We start from the raw sequence: 18,358 nt of genomic DNA, 5'->3' as shown, positions 1-18,358 counted from the left end.
TGTATTACTTACGTTCCTAAACTGACACCATATTTATTGCTTATCAGGTTTAGTTAATTTTGTACACTCGTTGTATGCAATTTTTTTGTAGCCACAGAATGCTCATTGATATTGCATTGTTTGCATAAAAATCAATCAGACTGGAATTTTCTGAAGGTGAGAGTGAGACGTCTATCAGCAGCGGTATGCGTAAAATAGCAAACTTAAGAAAATAAACATTTTACAGACTTTTAAATTACATATGAACATTGTTGAAATATAATAAATCATGGCGGCGACAAGGCCCCCTTTTCCTACACAAAATCAGCCTCGACCACAACTTAACTTTCCAAATGTTCCGTTCAACTCAGGACATCCAACTTATCCACGACCCCACTTTAATGGTCAGTCCAATAATGGTCCAGCCATGCATCTTAAGTTCCATTTCATTTCGAGTATTACGAAGTATAATATTGAGATGCATTTAATTTAACAGGGATGCTGTATGGGAATCATCCTAACCCTGCTGTCAACCACATGTACTACGGAGGCGCTCCTGCTCCTCCTCCCCCTCCAAAACCTCCTCAGCCCGTCAGCTTCCTCAGCCCAAATTCCAATTATTCTGACCATCGAGCCTTGCCTCCACCTCCTGGGACGTCGTCGCCTCCCCGACAATTAGCACCTCCTGTGAATAATTCTGGCGAGGGTTTTGGTCCACTAATCCCTCCACCCCTCCCACCATTGTTCCCTTATTTGAGCCAGTCGTTGCATGACTCATTGAATGACGGCGCCGCACAATGTGGAATATCTTTCGTTGAAGAGTCCGCAGACCTGTCCTTCATACCTGTAATCATAGATGATAATGACCTCAAAAAAATGACTGAATCTGTGAAAACACAGTTTGAAGAATCTAGACAGCAGAATTTGTTGCTGTATGAAGATATCATTAATCCTAATTGGCCGAAAGAGTTAAGGTAAGGTATAAAAACATTGATAACACTTATTAAAAAACATACGAGTATAAGAGGCAACGTAATCTACATACATGTATACTTATTTGGCTATCTTTAAGGGATATGTTTCAGCCCTTATACTGCAAACTATGCAAGTTAACTGTAAGTACTGTTCATCATTCAGCATATTTAAAAGTGATACAGTTGTAACATTTTCTGTTTAATACTACATTATACAGCTCAGTTCACCAGTTGTTGCAAGGGACCACTATAAAGGAAAACGCCATATTCGTGGTATGTTTTTTAACATCATATCACAAAGTAAATCCTGAGCGGACGGGGGATCATTGAAATAAGTCTGTATATCTACATAATATTATTGGTCTAACTAAATGGTTATACGGTAAACCCACATCTACATAATTTAGATTTTTGTGTGTTAATGTTGTATTTATTTACCTATTTAATAGCTGCCGAAGTTTGGATGCAGAATAACCCTTCCTGTAAAGTTCAGCGACAACCTCAGAGTAATAACCGAAATCCTGGTAATCAACCGATTTCTGGTACTATCAAGCCAGTCGGAGAAGCCTCTCGGGGTGGGGGGTCAGTTCCATACTCACAGTCCCAGCGACCATCGTCATTTCGAAAAGACACTAGTTTTCACCAAAATCCCCAAGGGCATGATAGGACATCTTTTGTGCCACCCCCTTACAAACAGCAACAAAATTCTAATTTCAAGCGAAATGCAGGAGGCGGCAGTGTCTCACAACAATCACAATCCCCCCCAGAATTTATTCCAGCGTATAGAGCAGCTTTAGCTCCTTCCGGTCCTAGCAGAAAAAAACCAAAGAAAGAAGGTGCACTTTTTTCTATTTTTTTCAGTATATCCCATCCCGTGTGATAATAATATTGAATATTGACCCTTCCAGGAGGTGGGAGTTCAAATTTTGGTTATTGTTCGCTCTGTGATGTCCATCACACTTCCGCTGTCACTGCAGAGCAACATATAAATGGAAAAAATCACAAAGCCAAACTAAATGCTAACAAAACTGGGGGAGATCAGCCTAGGAGTAATCAATATTAGTGAGTACTTGTAAACCTTTAATGGAAATTACGTATGTGAGAGAAATAGTCAATATTTTGTAAATTCAATTGCAGTGAAGACTCAAATTTTGGAAATTTTGCATTCAAAGGAAATAGTACTCTCTCTGCTGCGAAACAGCCTCCTAATGTGAATGGTCCTAACCATTTTAGATAACGAATTTGATTGTTAAATGCATTCAAAAGTCATTAATTTCTATTGTGTTTATATCAAGTTGCATAAATAAGTAAATTAACTTTAGCCATTGCAAAATGGGTTCTACGTGGTTTCATTTTATGCATCTCGTTGGTATGATGATTCATTTCATAGTTTCTATGCACAAATTGTACCTGTTTCTCACACCGTATATATTCACAGACACGTTCTAACCAATACGGATTGAATTCACACTTGTCCATTAAATAGCAGAAATAGAAATGAGCTCTGGAAAAAGACTATCGCAAAACCAAAAGAGAAGCTCGTACTCAAAGGTGTCGACTAGAGGATCCCCCTCCACTTCGAGAAGTACAAGCCCAACTACGTCTAATGCTTACGGACCCACATCGGCAGCAAATGGAGGCCAGGTATGCACATGTAAATCTGTGTGTACAAATTGAGTTCATATTTTTACCTGGCGTTTGAATTAATCAGTCCTCGTCCGACTCTGAAAATATCGACCCGCTCACCGACCTAGAGAAGGAGCTGTTTGAAATAGTTAACAATGGGCACCCCCAAGACGTGTACAATTTTCTTCGACTCAACAAAACTGTGGATATTAATAAACGCGATATTGAGGTATGAGTAAAGTAACGAAAGAGTGAACAAATTATTCATAGAGGTGCATTATTTGTATGCTCAATATGTATGAACTTTAGGGATTTAGCATTTTACAACATGCAGTTCAAAATAACGATGAAGAAATGGTTGATATTCTGTTGAAAGATAACTTTGTCATCGAGATTTCTGACTCCTTGCTTCTAGCTATTGAAAAAAATTATGTTCCAATTGTAATCAAATTTCTAAAGTGGAAGAAACTTATGCGAGAGCCAAAGTTGGTTACATTATTAATATTTACCCTAAATCTATTGATAAACTTGCTCAACTGGGTAATAATTTTAACCTCCCTGAAGGAAAGCCATAATTACCTCACTATTTCCCAACATTAAACTGGACTTGGACTCCTCTTCTGATTATTATGGTAGAGCCTAATAAGTTATTGCTCAGTTAATAAATATGTACATATATTTTATAAATAGCATCATATATGTAGAATAAAAATAACTGACTTATTCTAGGGGACGCCATAAGTCCTTATCTTATGGCAGCGATATGTGGTCATTATGAATTACTAGAACTGCTTCACAATGCTGGAGAAGAGATGGGCCAGTTGCATTTTCCGGCATGCAGTTGTGAAGAATGCGGCCCGTACGTCGTCGTTCTGCATTTACAAATGATTCAATTGATGAAAATTATAATTTTTCTTGTAGAGCTTCCTCAGATTTGCAAAAGTCAAACAAGCGCATTCACATTTTAAAGGGATTAACCAGTCCAACGTATTTGGCATTTATGGCAGGAGTGGACAAATCTTTCGATCCGATTCTCAAAGCGTTCGATCTCGCGAATGATGTAATAACGGTAAGACAAATAATATTTATCATATGCGTATTATGCATATACGAGATGTCATGACGGATGATGATTACTAACCAACTAAAACTATATTTCAGTGCATTAAGCAGGAACCAGAGTTCAAGAACGAATATGAAGAAATTTTGGAGAATGTCAACAAGTTCCCAACAGATCTCTTAGGTAAGAACAATCAAAGATCATATGCATAAATATATGTACATTTATCAAACTTAGTTAACAATGATTTATATTAATTCATGTTTATATGTTTCCGATTTATCACGATTGTACAAAAATTTAGGGCTTTGTCGAAATGAAGAGGAAGCGGAAATATTACTACAACAAAAAGCTGGGTATACTGGAATATTATCCCCGTACCCACGACTAATGTTGGCAATGGACACTCGACAGAAACAATTTGTGGCTCATTATAATGCCCAAGAAGTGAGATATTCTATCTTGTTGAGATGTGATGACAGTTATGACCCCATAATTTTCCTTGATAATTTTCCATAATAGGTTTTGTACCAACAATGGGCAGGGGAACTAGGAAAACGGTGGACAGGGGGAGTGCGTATGAGAAACTTTGTAATGTGGCTGTGCATCATCTTTAGTCCAGTCGTCTCAATTCTACTCGTCTTTACGTACTTTTATAAGGATTCAAGACTTGGAAAATTTCTTAAATCTCCCATCATCAGATTTTTTGTAAACACAGTCTCATATATCGTATTTCTCGTGGTAATTGTGGTCATGAATTCCCAAGAAAAGGCAAGGTCTTATTTAGGACCCCCATCGCATTGTAAGGGCAATGAACTCGTGTTATAGTTCTGTCACATGGCATATATCATATATTAAATGAATTATCAGATCTTCCATGGATAGTGGGGACGTTTGTATTGGGCCATTTTGTTAACTTTTTGAAACATTGGCTGTTTTCCTCAAAACATTTCATCTCTTCTGGATGGAACATCTTTGAACTAATCAATTACATTTTCTTTGCCACAAGTATTGGCTGTTGGATTAAATTAACGTTTCGAGACGAGGCATGTCCACACGAGGAGATTCATTTTTATGGGGTTTGTAGTTTATTGCCAATATGCACAAATATGTACATATAACATTTAATGGAGGTTTCAAGATATATCTATTTATTTCCATCTTATTTAGAAATGTCACACTCTGAAGCGAGAGTGGTTAGAGGCCGATGATATTCTGTTCATGTCCGAAATAAGTACGGGCATAGCCAGCACAATGGCAGGCTTACGATTCCTGAAACCGATTATACTTGGGGATACTTTGGGACCATTGCAAGTAGCTTTGGGAAAAATAAGCAAAGATCTTGCAACGTTCTTGGTCTTCTTCATTGTCATGATTCTGTCATTCTCTCTGGGTACGCATTTCATATTGCCAATATTATGAATACCAAGTATTTACTTTAATAATTTCCACTCCATATTTTTTACCCGATTGCAGGATTCCATCACTTGTATAAACCTTATGTTGATATTAAGAAGTGTTGCGTGTTGTGCGACTTTGAATCTGCTACGGAAGCCTTGTCCTGGGCATTATTTACAATGACTGATGTTTCGAGTCCGGTAATGCCAGTCATGAACTTGACTAATGGAACTGTGTGGTACAAAAATCATCACACCTTCACTGAAGGAGTTGGAAAATTTATTTTTATGGGTAAGTTTTGAACTGAGCAAGTACTTTGATTACTTTCATTTAGTGGCAGATACGCATATAGAGTTGTCCCCCATAAATATTGGAATTTTCTATCTTTTGTATTGTTACTGAGCCCCCTTCTATGTGTAATAATGTTATGTTATACCTCTTTGTCCCAAAGTTCCTCCGCCTCCATTCATATGTATGTATGCATACACAGACCAGATCGTTATAATTGCATACTCAAACAATGTTTCAATTTGGTTTATTCTAGGTTTTCACATAATATGTGTCACTTTCCTAATGACCATGCTTGTGGGTGTTATGTCAAGCACATACACTAAAATTATGGATAACGTCGACATCGAATGGAAATTCGAAAGATCAAAGGTACAAATTTTAATTTTACCGTTCGGTGCATGAATAAAAACTTGAGACATGGCTGCATTTGATATGTGTGCATTAATGTGTGCAATGTATGTAGCTGTGGATATATTACATTCAAGACAGTAAAATCGTAGCTCCATTCAATATCATTCCGAACATTCTACTCATGGGCAGTTTTATCTTTTTTTCCAAGACTAAATGGTGCTGCTATGCGGTAAGTGGTTGGCATTTTTTTAAACTGCACTCAAAGTTTTTATGATAAATTGTTATATTTGTGTAATATCTCATGTTTGCATGTTGTCTGATCAAGGAGGACAATGAAACTGAAGAAGAGAGCAAGGCAAGAGATCAAAGGTACAGAGCACTTATTCGACGACTCTTGCAGCGTTATTTCCGTTCAAGAAGCTCGCACGAGTCGAAAGATCCTCCAGCTGCCAAGGATGTCATGCACGTTCAGAAACAAGTCGTAGAACTGAGACAATTGACAACAATGACTTTAGACTTTCATTCAAATCCAACCTCTACTGTCCAAGTCAACCAGACATCAAGGCTGTAGCATACGTAGAAAAGTAATCAAGTGCATTATAAATACATGGCATCATAATAGTGTACTTACACTTGTATTAGGATGAACTTTATGAGATTACGTAAGTATGTAAAAGTAGTGAAAACTTGTATAATTTATTTACAATAAGTAAAACGCAATCATAAAATGAGCAAATGTCTTTGTGTTAAAAACAACATGTTCAATACGTATGTATTTATTTATTACGTATGCATGTAAATACATTAAATGTATTTTAATGACACAGATTTTGTGTCTGCTTTATCAGAAGACAAAACCTAGAGTGGGGTTACAGTGAGCGTTGCTCCGGTGTCAGATGCGTCTTCAATGGATTGGAGTTTTAATACTTTGGCGGTTTTCTCTTTTACAAATTGATCTATTTGTAAAACCACCTCGCCGATATCATCATCCTTGCTTGTCGAATCAGCATCTTTTACTTTGAATCGCCAGTACTACGTGTAGGAAGCAACATATTGAAAGATTATTATTTACATATGAACTGCTGACCTGATACAAATATTGATGCATAACCTGATCTGTTCCTGGTTGATAGTTTCCAAATTCTATGTCATCACTCCAATCTGCGTCAATGACATTATCTATGGTAGACGTTGTCGCATACTTTCTATCAGCCCCACCGATTCCGCGTCGAAAGTAGCACTTAACATATGGATCGCTCTCACCCTGATCAGATGTAAATGCTTGAAATATTGTTGGGGGCTTGTCTTTTTTGGGAAGGTTTCTTCAACAAGAAATAAAATGAAGACATTTATATGCTTATACGATTAAATATGTGCATGCTACATATTTATATGTTTTAGGAAGCTTGCACATAAATATAAATATACTTTCTATTATTTGCTCTGCAAAACATATTTCTATTACTTGGCTGATAGTCTGAACCGGATTGGAGTAGTCTTTTCCATTGATAATGTTGCCCCACTAACGCCACTGATGTCAATCGTTATTTTTTCACCTTTAGAGACATAATCATCCAAATCAACTTCTGCTCCTCCAATCGCATCGTCTTGTTTCAGCAGATCACGATCTTTTATTTCGAATCTCAGTTTCTATATTTTATACACATGCCTCATTATTAAATGAAGTTGTTTTCTGCTCAAAACACGTTTTTGAATCATAGTTTACTGAGATTTACCTGAGATGTTCCAGGCTTGTGAACAATCCAAAATACTTCTATCCATTCGGGATTTACCTCGTCAAGGATTGGTTCAGTCTTTCCAATGCTTTCTAATTCAGCTTTATCCTGAACAGTTTGGTAAACCTTGACGAAAGGGTCGAGCTTTGAAAGGTCATCATGTTGGCTCGACGGCAAATTCCTGAAAATCATATAAATTCGTGTTTTTTTCATGAATTTAAATATTTAAATAGTTTTGAACTTTAGGAACTCACTTGGCTGAAAGTGTAAACGTTATATTCTTGTCCTCTGCGGAAACAGACAAAATGCTTGCGAGAATTATCGCTAAGCACAAGAATAAACTCTTGTTTAGCATTTTGACCATGCTCTTAAAGACAAAAGCCTATATAATCAGTATGATTTTTCGGTATATTCAGCAACGCCAACAACAAAACTACAACTGATAAAATACTGTGCAAATCTATGCTACATATATATGAATTATGTACATGTACTTGTTACTACTGTAAGGTGAACCAGTTCTTTCTTATGTCAATTCATGTTCGCCGTCTGTTATGACGCATGATATAAGAAAACAAGTGACAGTTCGAAGTTACATGTATTTACCCTGAGATTTCTTTTATGTACTTAGCTTATCAAAAATTGTGAGTTACAAACTTATCATCACCATCGACTCATTGCAATACAGTATTTTGACCAACCATCCTATAGTCCTATAGTAATCCTAATTATCGACGATAGCTATAATAGCAGCATGATTTTTTTCCTCTCAACACAGCTAATTAAATATACTTGAAGTGTATGTAAAATCATGGGTACATACATGGGAATATTATATTTTAATTGGATATTTATTTAATGTGCATCCTATATTATGTGTTATTAATTAGATCAAATGACATGCAGAAACAAAACCGGTTTACTGGTTTTCTAGGAATAATGGCCGGTTGAACATTGTTTTTTGTTAATTATGAAAGTATAAGTTATTACTATGTATTAGTCACATGTTATTCCACAGCAAAAATTAAATACGAGGAAAATGTATGTAAATGTGATTCATACTCTATTTATTTAATAATTATTTCCACATTCACAAATGCAGCTCAATTTTACTCATTGCCAACCCCATATTCCTGTTGACTGTCTAATATTATCAGAATTGTCTCGTCTCTGTCTTGTAGTTGCGCTTGCTTCTCCCTTAGCACGGATTCTCTTATTGGCGTTGATTTTGTCGGTTTTTTTAAACGACTTTTTTAATCGCTCTTTAATAACTTCAGGAGCAATGGTGGCTGCGGTTGACCTGCTGATACAACTGAAGCCACTGACGCTTGCATTACAGTCTTGATACGATTTTGAAGGGACATGATCAAGTTTGAGATCTTCCATAGCGGTGTCAAACTGACTTCGCATTTCTTCTATATCAGCGGCAACAGCACAATCAATCCCGATTTCGTCAATATTACTGGATGGTTCTAAGAGCTCTTTGTCATCATGGTCGTCTATGGGTTTAACGTCGTTGTTTTCATCTTCGCTTTCCCCATCGCTCTCCTTTTCATCCAAAACTTGGTCTAATCTGTCTTCCATTTCTTTAGTAAAACCGCTTGCAGCAACCTCAACATCCAAGGAATCATGTCGACTAGAAATACATATAAAATTGTTATACCTGAATGTTAAATGTTAGAATGTTAGGCGTGTACAAATAATAGAATATAGAAATGATGACTTTAACTCACTCAATATCGTCAAAGGTAGGGAATAATTCAGATTCATATGTGAAACGCCTCTTGAAGAAATCTCGGACACACTGAACATCTCGGTCAAAATACATTTTTGCATTGGGATGTGAAATTGAGACCATTTGAGGGAAATCAATCAGATTTGGCTTAGCATCACCGCTCAAAATAATGTTAAACTCATTAAAGTCTCCGTGTATAACGCCATGATTCCCTAAATTGACCAGCATGCTCATCATTTCTTCGTAAAGCGCTTCAGGATCGTCAAGTTTGTAAACTTGGCAGAGAGGTGTACCCTAAAGGTCAATTCAAATATTGTAGTACATACATTTCTTCGTTGAATACAATATTTTTTCGCATTTGCTCAATAATTAGTTCGTATTGTTATACCTCGACAAGTTGCATAATAACGCAATGACGGTTAAAATCTATTGGCTTAGGTACAGGAAATCCTCTCGACTCTAATGCTTTCATATATGCAAACTCCTTTGTTGCTGAAATCCTCGAGAGATACAACCAAGAGGCACGATGACGATTTTTATGATAATCTCTTTTTTCTCTGATATTTCGGAAGCAAATCCTTCCGAGACGGTGAAGTTTCAAACATAACGTCTCGCCTTCTTCATTCGTGACCGTGTAGACGTTGGATTCTTTCCCTGTCCCAATTTGATTTCCAAATCCACTAATGGAATCTCGAGCTACGAAGGTCTGTAGAGCAAGATAATCGTATCCTGAATTTGTCAATCTGTATCCGTCATCTAAAAAAAACGTGTCATTTTAAACTAATTGTCGTGTCATCCGTCATATTATGTTTACTTCAAAATGTACACTTTCCATTGACTCACATTTTTTTCCACGTTCATACTGTAGTAATCGATGTTTACAGAGTTCTCTCATCAATTTATGAGCTCCACCATGGCGGAGACCAGCAATGGATGCGACCAGGGACGAAGGGACGAGCTCGTGATTTTTCATACCCATTTCAACCTAAATTCCAACCAAAAAATCACATCCGTTAATAACTTAATATTAAATTGACACAAGCCATCAGTCTTCAAAGTTTTTTATCTCCAATAAGAGCAAACAGGACACAGATGTATTTATTAAACTTTTAAATTATAATTGAGCTTACCGCAGTGAGGACTCGGAAGTCCTCCCTGGTCAAATAGCGAAGAATAGAAACATCCAGCTTCCCCATTTCACGATTTTTTAAAATAGAAAAGTGCAAAACTAATTTTTAACTGTAAAAGTGACTGATGAAAAGATAAACAGCAACAGACTCAACAACACGTGCTCAAGGAAAAGTCTAAAATCAGCCGTGGAAAATTGGACCGCTGAATGAAGGAGAGCTAGTAGGAAAACCATGCTCCAGGTGGAGTCGCTGCCACTCTCTCGGAAAGACGACGCTCTCTTCGTGTGAAATGAAAGTTGACTCGAAATGAGATTGGATAAAAAATGTATAATTCAGAAAAATCAAAAACTCTGGTTTCTCAGAATTATGTTATTCACGAGGTAGTGTAAATTTTTCAGTGTATGCGATCCCAGTATTTCTACGTTTTTATTTCTGGAAAATTCCAGCTTTTTTGCAGTTTATTCATACTTAATTTATATGACGCGTGAATATGATGCGTTTATGAATTGGCGAATTGCATTTTAATTTATGTAGCATTTGCCTTTGTGAGCAAGAAATATCATTGAGCGAGTGACTAAATGAGCACGAGATCATGTATTTTTTATTAGCTTGAGGAAACTGGCAAACATCATGACTTTTCTCAGATACATTCTCTATATAGTCAAATATTCATGATACACAATTTTAATTGAACATACATAAAATATTGCGAAACTTGAGTGTCTGTGGCTTGTTCTTTTTATCGTGTGACAGCTTTATATTTTTTTATTTTTAGTAGTATTTGTGTTGACTTTATACTTGAGTGAGTGATAAAAGTTGAAAAATGATGACATTTTTTGGATATAGCCAATCTATCTGTGAAACCACGATTAATTGACGGGGGTCTGTGTATGTAGTGTTGCCTTATAGTAATATCAACGATGCCAATTAATCGTGATGCGAAACAACATGGCCAACATATTCCAGCAAATGTACACCGGTAATTCATCAATATTTCATTTTAAAGGCTCAAAATCAATGGCATTGGTTTCGCTAAAAGTTATATAAAGCACCACACATAGGGATTCAATAAAGCAGAGTTGCTATAATTATATACCAAAACTCGGGATTTTTTTTTGGATAATCGGTATTATTAGATAATTGCCAGTTATTTGAACCTCAGCAGAAAGTAGAAACAAACAGATCAAATCAAGAAAACAATAAAATAACGAACAATCAATTTAAAAAACAAACAAACACTAAACTCAGAAATGTTCAAAAATTTGTAATTACTACTTTTCTTCAGTCACGGGCTATTTTCTAAATCACCGGACATTGGACTATTTATATATATATATTATATTTATAACTTATTCTTCATACATAGTAAGTACATTATCATAACTACTTATCATCTACACTACAGGTACACGAGAAATATTTAAATATCATATTCTTATTACAGAAATTGAACTATGCATTGTATTTTATTATATATGCGTTACTACATTATGCATGTGTCAACTCTTCCTCGAATTACCAAACTTTTGTGACTTTCACACCAAAAAGGAAGTTCTTTTGCTATTTTAAACGTACTTAATGTAAACTAGTATATTAGACATTAAAACTGTACACGACTGGATTTAGGAAAATCGATGTTCATTGCTAAAACTGCTACTACCTAAGACTTGTTTTATTAAACCAACAATGCCACACCAGAAACAAACAATCTAACTCAGGAGCAGTCAGAGAGATTACATGCGAATTGGTTGGGAAGGGGCAATGTAAGAATTTGAATAAAAAAACAAATGTGAACAATGACTCGGACGTCGAAAAGGGGCAAATATATTGATTGGGGGGAGTTACTTGTGTACGACAATAAATTAGATGAAGATGCAGCTTCATTCAAGCAGGATTAGCTTAATAGGGGGAAATGATTGTGATTGTACGAAGGGAAGGATTTTTATTCGTCTTGTGCTGAAGGAAGTAGGAATTTCCCCTCCGAATTCTGTTTCATAGTAGCAGCTCCACATGATTGATTGGATGGTCTAAATTGATTAGCGAGTGATTATCGGAGAGCTCGACCCTTCATTACTACATACTGCTGATCGTGGTGGTCAGTTGTTGGGCAGCGAGGGCGTGGGCGAGGACAGTCGTAGGGGAGGCAAAGGTCTGTCATATGCTGGATATCTGCAAAATCACAAAACCATTTCTTATCAAAATCAACGACATTAGTGGCAATAAAGTCAATGCAAAAAATGTTTGGCAAAAAACATAACACATGCGACTCAATAAAGCAGAGTAATCAACCAACGACTGTTAACAACATATTTGGTAACTACATGTTGTACAAATTTGTCAGTAAGGGAGAAAGTATTAAGAGGATAGACCCACAAAAACAAATTTCCAACAAACTTGAATCACTTACGTATGGCCAGTTGAAGCTACTTCCGGATAGGAGCATATCCCTAATCAAATTAGATAAGTTTAGGTTTACACAAAAACCTCATGTAATAAAAAAATATGGAAAATATTAAATACCGTATGAGAGTCTCAATTTGAGTGGCGCCTACCAATCTAATAGAAATAATTATGCATTCAAATTAATTACAGAGATTGATTCGTGCAGTTATCAATCAATAATGAAGTACTTACCTCACAAAGAAGAGTTTCTCAATCACCTGAAACACAGAATATTACTGTTAATTGAATGATCTATTTTTGGTATAAATAAATTTTCGTAAGAGCATGCATACAAAAGTTTGTACTAACAACCTGTGATGACACTGTCCTTAGCGATGGCAGTCTAAGGAGTAGCTTTCCGAATCTTGTGGGCTGATTAGGATATTGAGTTCGGCAGTACTATAGAAAACATTGGATTGTTAGGAAAACTTGCATGTAAATGTAGCTCAGGATTAGTTTAAGTCAAATCATATCCATCCATACAAAGTCAATTCGTAGATTTTGGACCTGTTCGGACTTAGTAATTATTTTTACTAGTATTAAATTACCTCCTCCAACGCACACTGTGACTTTTCCTGGAGACCTTCTATATGGTTTACGTCCGAAAGTCCACATGCGTCTGCAAATTAGAATTAGGGTCAAAATATTGTCAAAATAAGAGAACAACACACCAATAAATCCATAAATTCAATGTTCATAAACTCTGCCAAATAAAATATCAGCCACAAAATGCCCGATGACGTCAAACAGTTACAAATTGCAAATGTACAAAAACTTCTTTATTGCATCCGTCATGTGCTGTCTGTGACATGCCCCAAGACACCGCAGTTTCGTAACCTCAAAGAGGAAATTGGTGGTTTGTTTGATGTCCTGTTAGACCCTTAGGACACAGAAACGTCCAAAAAATGCAAGTTTATTACAGAATCGAAACTTTTATAACTACCCGTTTCCTTTTGGTTTAGAAATTCTGAGGAAAACTACATCTACTTCAACATCATAAAGACGAGATACTGTTAAAAGTCTTGAACTTGTGGTGGTGATGAGGTTCGACAAGTTGAATATAACATTATTTGATGCTTCTCCTCTCTAATTGTTGCAATTCAAAAATTTCTGGTTGCTGCACAGCTATTCGAATGTCACTGATTTATTTGGAACAAAACAATGTTCAACACACGTTCAGGGGAAATAAACATTCCAACAAAGGTGAAAATTACTTTGAGGTTTTGGCTTTATTTTTAATGGCAGTTGTGTAGTTCCCTGCAACAAACTCGAAGCTACAAATAATGATGCAAACAAAGAGAATGAGCATCAAGCCGGATCAGTGAGCCATGGAAGACTTTTGTAATCTTTCCTCCCAAAAGATGTCAAAGAACTTTTGTCTTTTTTGTTATCATTATTATTTCAACTTGAAACGTCTAGAGATACACACACACAGACTTATGCACATACATAGATATGTACATACGTGCATATATGTACATACGTGCATATATGTACATATCAGTAAAACAAGCACACAAGCAAATTAATTCATGAATGAAGTAATTTGTTTGATGTACTTAATAAAGATCCAGAAAGCACAATCACAGTATTTGGTTTGGCGTATAGGTATGTGCGCATTATTTTGAATCCATTAAACCGTTTTAGCTTACAAATGGTAAACTACATACTTCAGAGTACAGGAGGATACCGCAATAAAGTCAAAAGCAAAGTGGTTGAGTAACCCAAAGTCTCTCTGCGATTTTGTCGGAACACTGCCGGCCGAAATGACAAAAGGAAGGCACGACTCTGGTAGCAGACAAGGAGATAAATATCTATTTTTGATATAATGGAAAGATTAATTGAAGAGAGGTGTCCAGGGAGAAAAGTCAAAAGCTAAAGGAGACAATGCACTGGAACTGACTGAACTTTTTTTCAAAGAATCGTCGTCGTAACCAAAACTCCAACTGTTTCTTCTTTGAAACTGAAAAGTCATTGTGACAGTCACGAGAGACTCTCTGGAAGGAGGACGCTGTTAGAGTGGGAAATTATTATTAATGTTGCTTGATGCGAAGATGGATGATATTTTTTTAGAAAGTTACTTTGTACATGCATTACCTACACTTTGAACCAACCCTCCGCATGAAAAAAGATAGATCACGGAATCGGTACATTTTTGGATGTATTTATTTACATTTGACTCAATAAAAAATGCTGCTTAAGTGGTTCAAATTTAATCAAAAATACAAAGAATTTATCCTTCACTTTAAAATGATGAACAATAGTTTTTCAATGTCAAAGCCTGGAAATTCAGACAGGTAGTAGCCAGGAGTAGGTAAACGAATGTTGATACATTTCAGTGGCCTTCTGGAGAAATGGATGCTATTACCTCAACGTAATTTAGAGGGTGAGAAAGGCCAGAGAATTAAGTTAAACTCGACGCAATTCAACTCCTTCTTTCTTCATCTCATCATATCACCAAACACCCCACTTGCTCACTAACCTAGCCATTTCACAGCACTGTATTACCAACATTAAGTGAATAACACGTACATTTCTCATTGTAAATTGTCAAAGTCAACCTCATCTCTCCTGTGGAGAAGCTGCGTTATTATATTGCCGTGATTATTGCTCCTTCTTAGCTTTGTTCACTACACAAAAATATATCAGTGATGACATGTGGAATAAGCTTCTTTTACGATATATTTCAATTCGTAAATGCTTTCCGTAGCTAGAATTTTGACAGGTTCGCCTTTAAATTTTGGTTGTCTGAAAGTTTGCCTTTTTAACATCCATCGAATTCCCATAAATTAGTTTAAAACAAGAAGGAATGAGAGAAATCCTGTGATTCCCTTTTCAGAAATTAAGGATGATAAATCTGGACCCGTCCTGGTATGCACTACATACTCGCATTGTGGGGTGTGTATAAATGTAGGTTATAGGGAGCAAAAAGATGGGAAGACCAAGAACCTCAGTTCAAGACATCCATTGTACAACTTGACTTGACTGCAAGGTAGTTGAAAAGAAATTTTCTTTCATAAAATAGCGAGCCCCCCGCCGTGTGGCGTGGATAACACAGAAATATAGGATTACTTTTGACTTTTTTAACTCCATCACACAAAACTACCACAACATCACAATTCCAACATTACGATTCCAATTTAACTCTGCACCCACCAAAGCGTCAGCAGCTTACGTAAATGCTCTCGTGGACCAAGCACAGCACAACCTTTTAACATATTTCAGAGTATATTTTGATCTCTGCACCATAGAACTCGTTGGAACAACCATTATTAAGAAACAGAAACCCAATTTTAAAAAGACATAAAATCATGTCTCAAAATTGTTCCTTCTTTTCCCAGTGAGAAATAGTAACATACGTGGTAAACGTATGCAAGTACTCATATGTACGACTGTATGAGAAATAATCATAAGGGGCCCTCACTCATAACAGTATGTAGAGACCCATCCACCTGCAATGGCTGAATTAAAATTCTTCATATCTCAAGGAGAATACTTATTTAGAAAAATTCCTCCATTCCACGCATTACAACTCTTAGGAATGTTCACATACACATTTTATATGCAATTATATGTTTCGAAACCCCACTCTGATTCAATTTTATGCACAAAAGAACACAGGGGATAAAATAATAATTGTTTTATTATTGCCCGAATATTATGGACTGATTGAGACCTTCCTACACATTTATATGTATGTATCCCTGTGGTAGTAAATGAATTCCCATGTCACTTAGTTCCATATATACACAAATACTCGCATAAATCAGACACACAAAGTTCAACCTGATATTGCTCCTGAGACTAAATAGCTTGCCACACACAGGGAGAAAAGCCGTGACATATGACGCCAACGTAAATCCCGAAATTTTTAATAATCCCAAAGAACTGACGTGACATGACGTAACACGACGACAACACACATCATCACACATCTCGACAATGTTCTGTCCTCTGACTGCTAGTCAGGACAAGAAGGCAGGAAAAGAAGTGAAAGGAACCGAGGCATCACGACTGTCTCTGCTGGTGAAATTCCCCGTGGGTCACAGGCAGGCAGGAGGACAAGGAACGTGATACACTTGGCTCCACATGGTTGCAAACGAGAGGGACGGAGGACGAGAGAGATGATGATGAGGAGTCAAATGAGATTGCTTTTCCTCCGTGTGCGATGATGACAATGCGAGCGCCTGACATTCGCGTATCCAAATGTCATCCAAATGTCAAATACGACCGACTCGCGAGACAATTTCCCATCAGCGTATACATAAATACTCGCTTTCCCCAGACTCAAAAACAAATCAATACAATGGCCATGTTTCAAAGGTTTCGAATATAAGGTTGTCGGTTGATTTGAGACAGAGGGCATACTGATAACGATGACCACATTGTACATTTTTTTGTTCATAAAGCACAACACATCCTTGTTAATCAACAAACAAGGTATTTCGTTCGAAGAGGTTAGTTTTCCCATTTTCTTCGCCCTCAGCTACGAGACGATGCATATTAGCGTACATACACTCTGCCCACAATGTTCAAAACGTATGTATGTAGATGATGATGCCCCATAAACAAGAAAAATCAAGAATTGCTGCATAATGGACCACGATTCTTTCTCCAAGTCTTGAAATGAATGAGATGGGGCAACTCAATCGTGTGAATTAGCAGTTGAGGGTAGAATTAACTTAACAAGCCGAGCCAACCAGTCACCTCGCCAATGTGCATAGTTTATAAGAAGGATAATCAGAATTTTGAGATGGATGAAGCTCGAGTTCAGGCTATAAATTGTTATTTGAGGAAAAGAAAGCAGCCTGGTTTATGTAACGGCGTACCTACGTATATCTTGTTTCCACAAGTTGAAGAAGGGATATTGTACTTATATATGCATGCACGTGGTTGATCATGAAATCATGATTTATAACCTTTGTGAATCTCCAAAGCGTGAACTATTTGCTTGTAATTTTACAAAAGTTGACTTGTTTTCGCCTTCAGACTTGGTAAGTGCCTTTGCAGTGTTGAGAATGTGCACGATTTTCCAATTCAGACTCATATTATTAACATTGGTCGAGAGGAACAAGGAGGGTATTCAGTCACTCTAACTATGAGATATGGGGAAAACAAACAAGCCATTTATACTCTCGGAATGAGTTGATCGTCAAGTCAAGTAATTGCAAACAACAATTGAATTGATGTGCGTATATCCTGATTATAAATGACGTGAGAATCCACGATGAAAAAGGTAAATAATCGATTGAATGTATGTACACATTTTGCAGTTTTAAATTTGGCATATTTTGGTGAAAATTCTTACATTTGCTGATTTTTCCGTATGAGATTTCTACACACTTATCTATTTATTACTAGTTCACCTCTAATAATCACATCACAAAATAACAGTTTTTCTGCAAACCAAGTGCAGCGTGCATGTTTACTGAAGTGATGTTTTGTCGCAATGGCGTTCGTATATTTAGTGTTTACTTGCATATCCCGTTCCATGCATAGTTCAACGAGTACAAATACGATCAGTATGAGAGATGACAACAACTTTGGCTGATTTATGCATTCCGAGGTATCGATTATTGAAAACTGTGGTAAGTATTATTATGACGGCGTGAAGAAGCGGTGGTTTGTAGCTCATT

At 36.6% G+C, this 18,358-nt stretch overlaps 5 protein-coding genes across 6 annotated transcripts in view; 2 read left to right on the top strand and 3 right to left on the bottom strand.

Annotated features, from left to right (window-relative positions):
- The first annotated feature begins 146 nt into the window (after nucleotides 1–146).
- Nucleotides 147–2,286, top strand: LOC110842292. Its single transcript, XM_022087998.2, has 7 exons — nucleotides 147–383; nucleotides 476–953; nucleotides 1,052–1,094; nucleotides 1,172–1,226; nucleotides 1,403–1,789; nucleotides 1,862–2,015; nucleotides 2,091–2,286. Exons 1-7 carry the CDS (start codon nucleotides 269–271, stop codon nucleotides 2,188–2,190), a joined length of 1,332 nt encoding a protein of 443 aa, XP_021943690.1. The 5' UTR covers nucleotides 147–268; the 3' UTR covers nucleotides 2,191–2,286.
- On the top strand, nucleotides 2,229–6,435 carry LOC110842888 (short transient receptor potential channel 3-like). The gene is made up of 16 exons (XM_022088752.2): nucleotides 2,229–2,322; nucleotides 2,392–2,597; nucleotides 2,665–2,808; nucleotides 2,889–3,064; nucleotides 3,144–3,211; nucleotides 3,309–3,438; nucleotides 3,501–3,648; nucleotides 3,741–3,822; nucleotides 3,944–4,086; nucleotides 4,162–4,441; nucleotides 4,510–4,718; nucleotides 4,810–5,032; nucleotides 5,116–5,328; nucleotides 5,582–5,697; nucleotides 5,792–5,908; nucleotides 6,005–6,435. Exons 2-16 carry the CDS (start codon nucleotides 2,451–2,453, stop codon nucleotides 6,248–6,250), a joined length of 2,442 nt encoding a protein of 813 aa, XP_021944444.2. The 5' UTR covers nucleotides 2,229–2,322; nucleotides 2,392–2,450; the 3' UTR covers nucleotides 6,251–6,435.
- Nucleotides 6,418–7,873, bottom strand: LOC110857589. Its single transcript, XM_022106190.2, has 5 exons — nucleotides 7,670–7,873; nucleotides 7,416–7,596; nucleotides 7,145–7,329; nucleotides 6,791–7,001; nucleotides 6,418–6,711 (listed from the first exon to the last, which is right to left on the bottom strand). The coding sequence occupies exons 1-5, from the start codon at nucleotides 7,777–7,779 to the stop codon at nucleotides 6,538–6,540; spliced, it is 861 nt and encodes a 286-aa protein (XP_021961882.1). The 5' UTR covers nucleotides 7,780–7,873; the 3' UTR covers nucleotides 6,418–6,537.
- A 374-nt stretch (nucleotides 7,874–8,247) lies between these two features.
- Nucleotides 8,248–10,456, bottom strand: LOC110841716 (serine/threonine-protein kinase RIO2). Its single transcript, XM_022087410.2, has 5 exons — nucleotides 10,281–10,456; nucleotides 9,994–10,135; nucleotides 9,539–9,906; nucleotides 9,149–9,444; nucleotides 8,248–9,051 (listed from the first exon to the last, which is right to left on the bottom strand). The coding sequence occupies exons 1-5, from the start codon at nucleotides 10,344–10,346 to the stop codon at nucleotides 8,529–8,531; spliced, it is 1,395 nt and encodes a 464-aa protein (XP_021943102.1). The 5' UTR covers nucleotides 10,347–10,456; the 3' UTR covers nucleotides 8,248–8,528.
- Nucleotides 10,457–10,856: 400 nt separating this feature from the next.
- LOC110847517 (steroid receptor seven-up, isoforms B/C) overlaps nucleotides 10,857–18,358 on the bottom strand; it is a 30,991-nt gene continuing 23,489 nt past the window's right edge. For both annotated transcript variants that reach the window (XM_035850041.1, XM_022094469.2), the window contains exons 11-16: nucleotides 13,271–13,341; nucleotides 13,035–13,121; nucleotides 12,915–12,940; nucleotides 12,801–12,836; nucleotides 12,688–12,727; nucleotides 10,857–12,449 (exon numbers count right to left, since the gene is read on the bottom strand). In XM_035850041.1, the coding sequence (XP_035705934.1) occupies nucleotides 12,435–12,449; nucleotides 12,688–12,727; nucleotides 12,801–12,836; nucleotides 12,915–12,940; nucleotides 13,035–13,121; nucleotides 13,271–13,341 (275 nt within the window). In that variant the 3' untranslated portion in view covers nucleotides 10,857–12,434. The remainder of the gene's footprint in view (nucleotides 12,450–12,687; nucleotides 12,728–12,800; nucleotides 12,837–12,914; nucleotides 12,941–13,034; nucleotides 13,122–13,270; nucleotides 13,342–18,358) is intronic.

This window comes from Folsomia candida, unplaced genomic scaffold (genome assembly GCF_002217175.1).
Source record: "Folsomia candida strain VU population unplaced genomic scaffold, ASM221717v1 Fcan01_Sc001, whole genome shotgun sequence".
Taxonomy (NCBI): Eukaryota; Metazoa; Arthropoda; class Collembola; order Entomobryomorpha; family Isotomidae; genus Folsomia; species Folsomia candida.
Note: the sequence above shows the minus strand (reverse complement) of the source record. Positions and strands in the feature narration are given on the sequence as shown.